The 1,432-nt window shown below is 43.4% G+C and overlaps 1 protein-coding gene across 1 annotated transcript in view; it reads right to left on the bottom strand.

Moving 5' to 3' along the window:
- FBXO43 (F-box protein 43) overlaps positions 1-661 on the bottom strand; it is a 14,456-nt gene extending 13,795 nt beyond the window's left edge. Inside the window, exon 1 of the mRNA XM_013007594.3 lies at positions 473-661. Within this exon, the coding sequence (XP_012863048.2) occupies positions 473-661 (189 nt within the window). The remainder of the gene's footprint in view (positions 1-472) is intronic.
- Between the last annotated feature and the right edge of the window lie 771 nt (positions 662-1,432).

Here is a 1,432-nt window from a genome sequence, read left to right as displayed (position 1 = left end):
CCCCGCCGCCCACCGCCCGCAAACCGGCCGGCGGGCCAAAAGGAGAGCTGTCCCCTAAAATGGGATATCAGTACAAATAATTCAGAAAAATATTCGTTTGAGAATATTTCCTGACGAATTATTGAATGTAAAATGGCAGTTACTAAAACTGAGAAACTCCTTTTAGGCTCCTGTTATGGCCACAACACAGGATAAAGTTTGAATAACGCATTTACAGCACTTTGGGACCGTATTATCTAATTATGTTTGTTCTTCGGTCTTATCTCTGTGCTTTTCTACAGGGGCGACCTACTGGGTTGGAGATAAAGGAAACATTGCTAATAAAAAAGTGAAATCTGTTACAAACAGCAATTTGGGCTCAGAAACACCCAAATATCCTCATGCCAACTAGTTTAAAAACAAACAAGCCAGACCCTAATTTTCATTTTTTCATGCAAGAACTGTTGGCTGGGCACCAACAAAGCAATTCTACCCTGTTCTGTGGGGGCCGAGACAAGTTGGGTGTTCCCGTCATGCCCTCTGGGTTAATCCCAAACAGCGCGTGTTTAAACATGGCTCTGTGATCGTGGATGACTGCAGACAAGTTCTCTCGGTGATGTGCTTGTTTTAGTCTCCTGTCAAGTGCCCTCACCAACAGAAATCCAGTGGTTTCCGCAAGCATCCGTTAGGCCAATTAAATTCAAGGTAGAGAAGTCAGCTGAGAAGGTTACAGGCAACTCTTTTGGGGGAGATTCCCAACATGTCATCTTGGGAGATTTTTTTTTTTCCCCCCCAAGGACACAGGATGATCACAGGGGCTTATGAGGAAGAAGTTTTGGGAACATTGAGAAAAGAGTCAGAGACAGTGTTTTCTAGCACCATCATGGACCTACCTGCTCGTTCTTCCAGGGGGAGCCAGGGCTGACCCATGGAAATGTCCTTGGGAAAGCTCCCTTCATCCACACTACAATCCTGATCTGGCCTCCTCAGACTTCTTTTTGTTCCCCAGACTCAATCAAAACCCCAACCCACTGCCATCGAGTTGATTCCGACTCATCAGAAAAACACTTTAAAAAGCAGACTTACCCAAGTATTACATCTTTTGGCTTTTGACCGCTGCTTTCAAGGGCATTGCTTATGGATCCAAGTAGAATGAAATCTTTTTTGTTTGTTTTCAAATCATTTTATTGGGTGCTCTTATAGCTCTTATAACAATCCATATATCAACTATATCAAACATATTTGTACATATGTTGCCATCATTATTTTCTAAACATTTACTTTCTTTTGAGCCCTTGGTATCAGCTCCTCTTTTTTCCCCTCCCTCCCCACCCTCAGGACCCCTTGATAAATTATATATTATTATTTTCATATCTTACGCCGACCTCTGTCTCCCTTCACCCACGTTTCTGTTGTTCGTCCTCCTGGGAGTGGGAGTTATGGTGGATCATTG

Source organism: Echinops telfairi, unplaced genomic scaffold, assembly GCF_000313985.2.
Source record: "Echinops telfairi isolate 266 unplaced genomic scaffold, ASM31398v2 ScPeMD7_1;HRSCAF=3_0, whole genome shotgun sequence".
NCBI classification, from domain to species: Eukaryota; Metazoa; Chordata; class Mammalia; order Afrosoricida; family Tenrecidae; genus Echinops; species Echinops telfairi.
The sequence above is the reverse complement of the archived record's forward strand: the minus strand, read 5'-3'. Positions and strand labels throughout refer to the sequence as shown.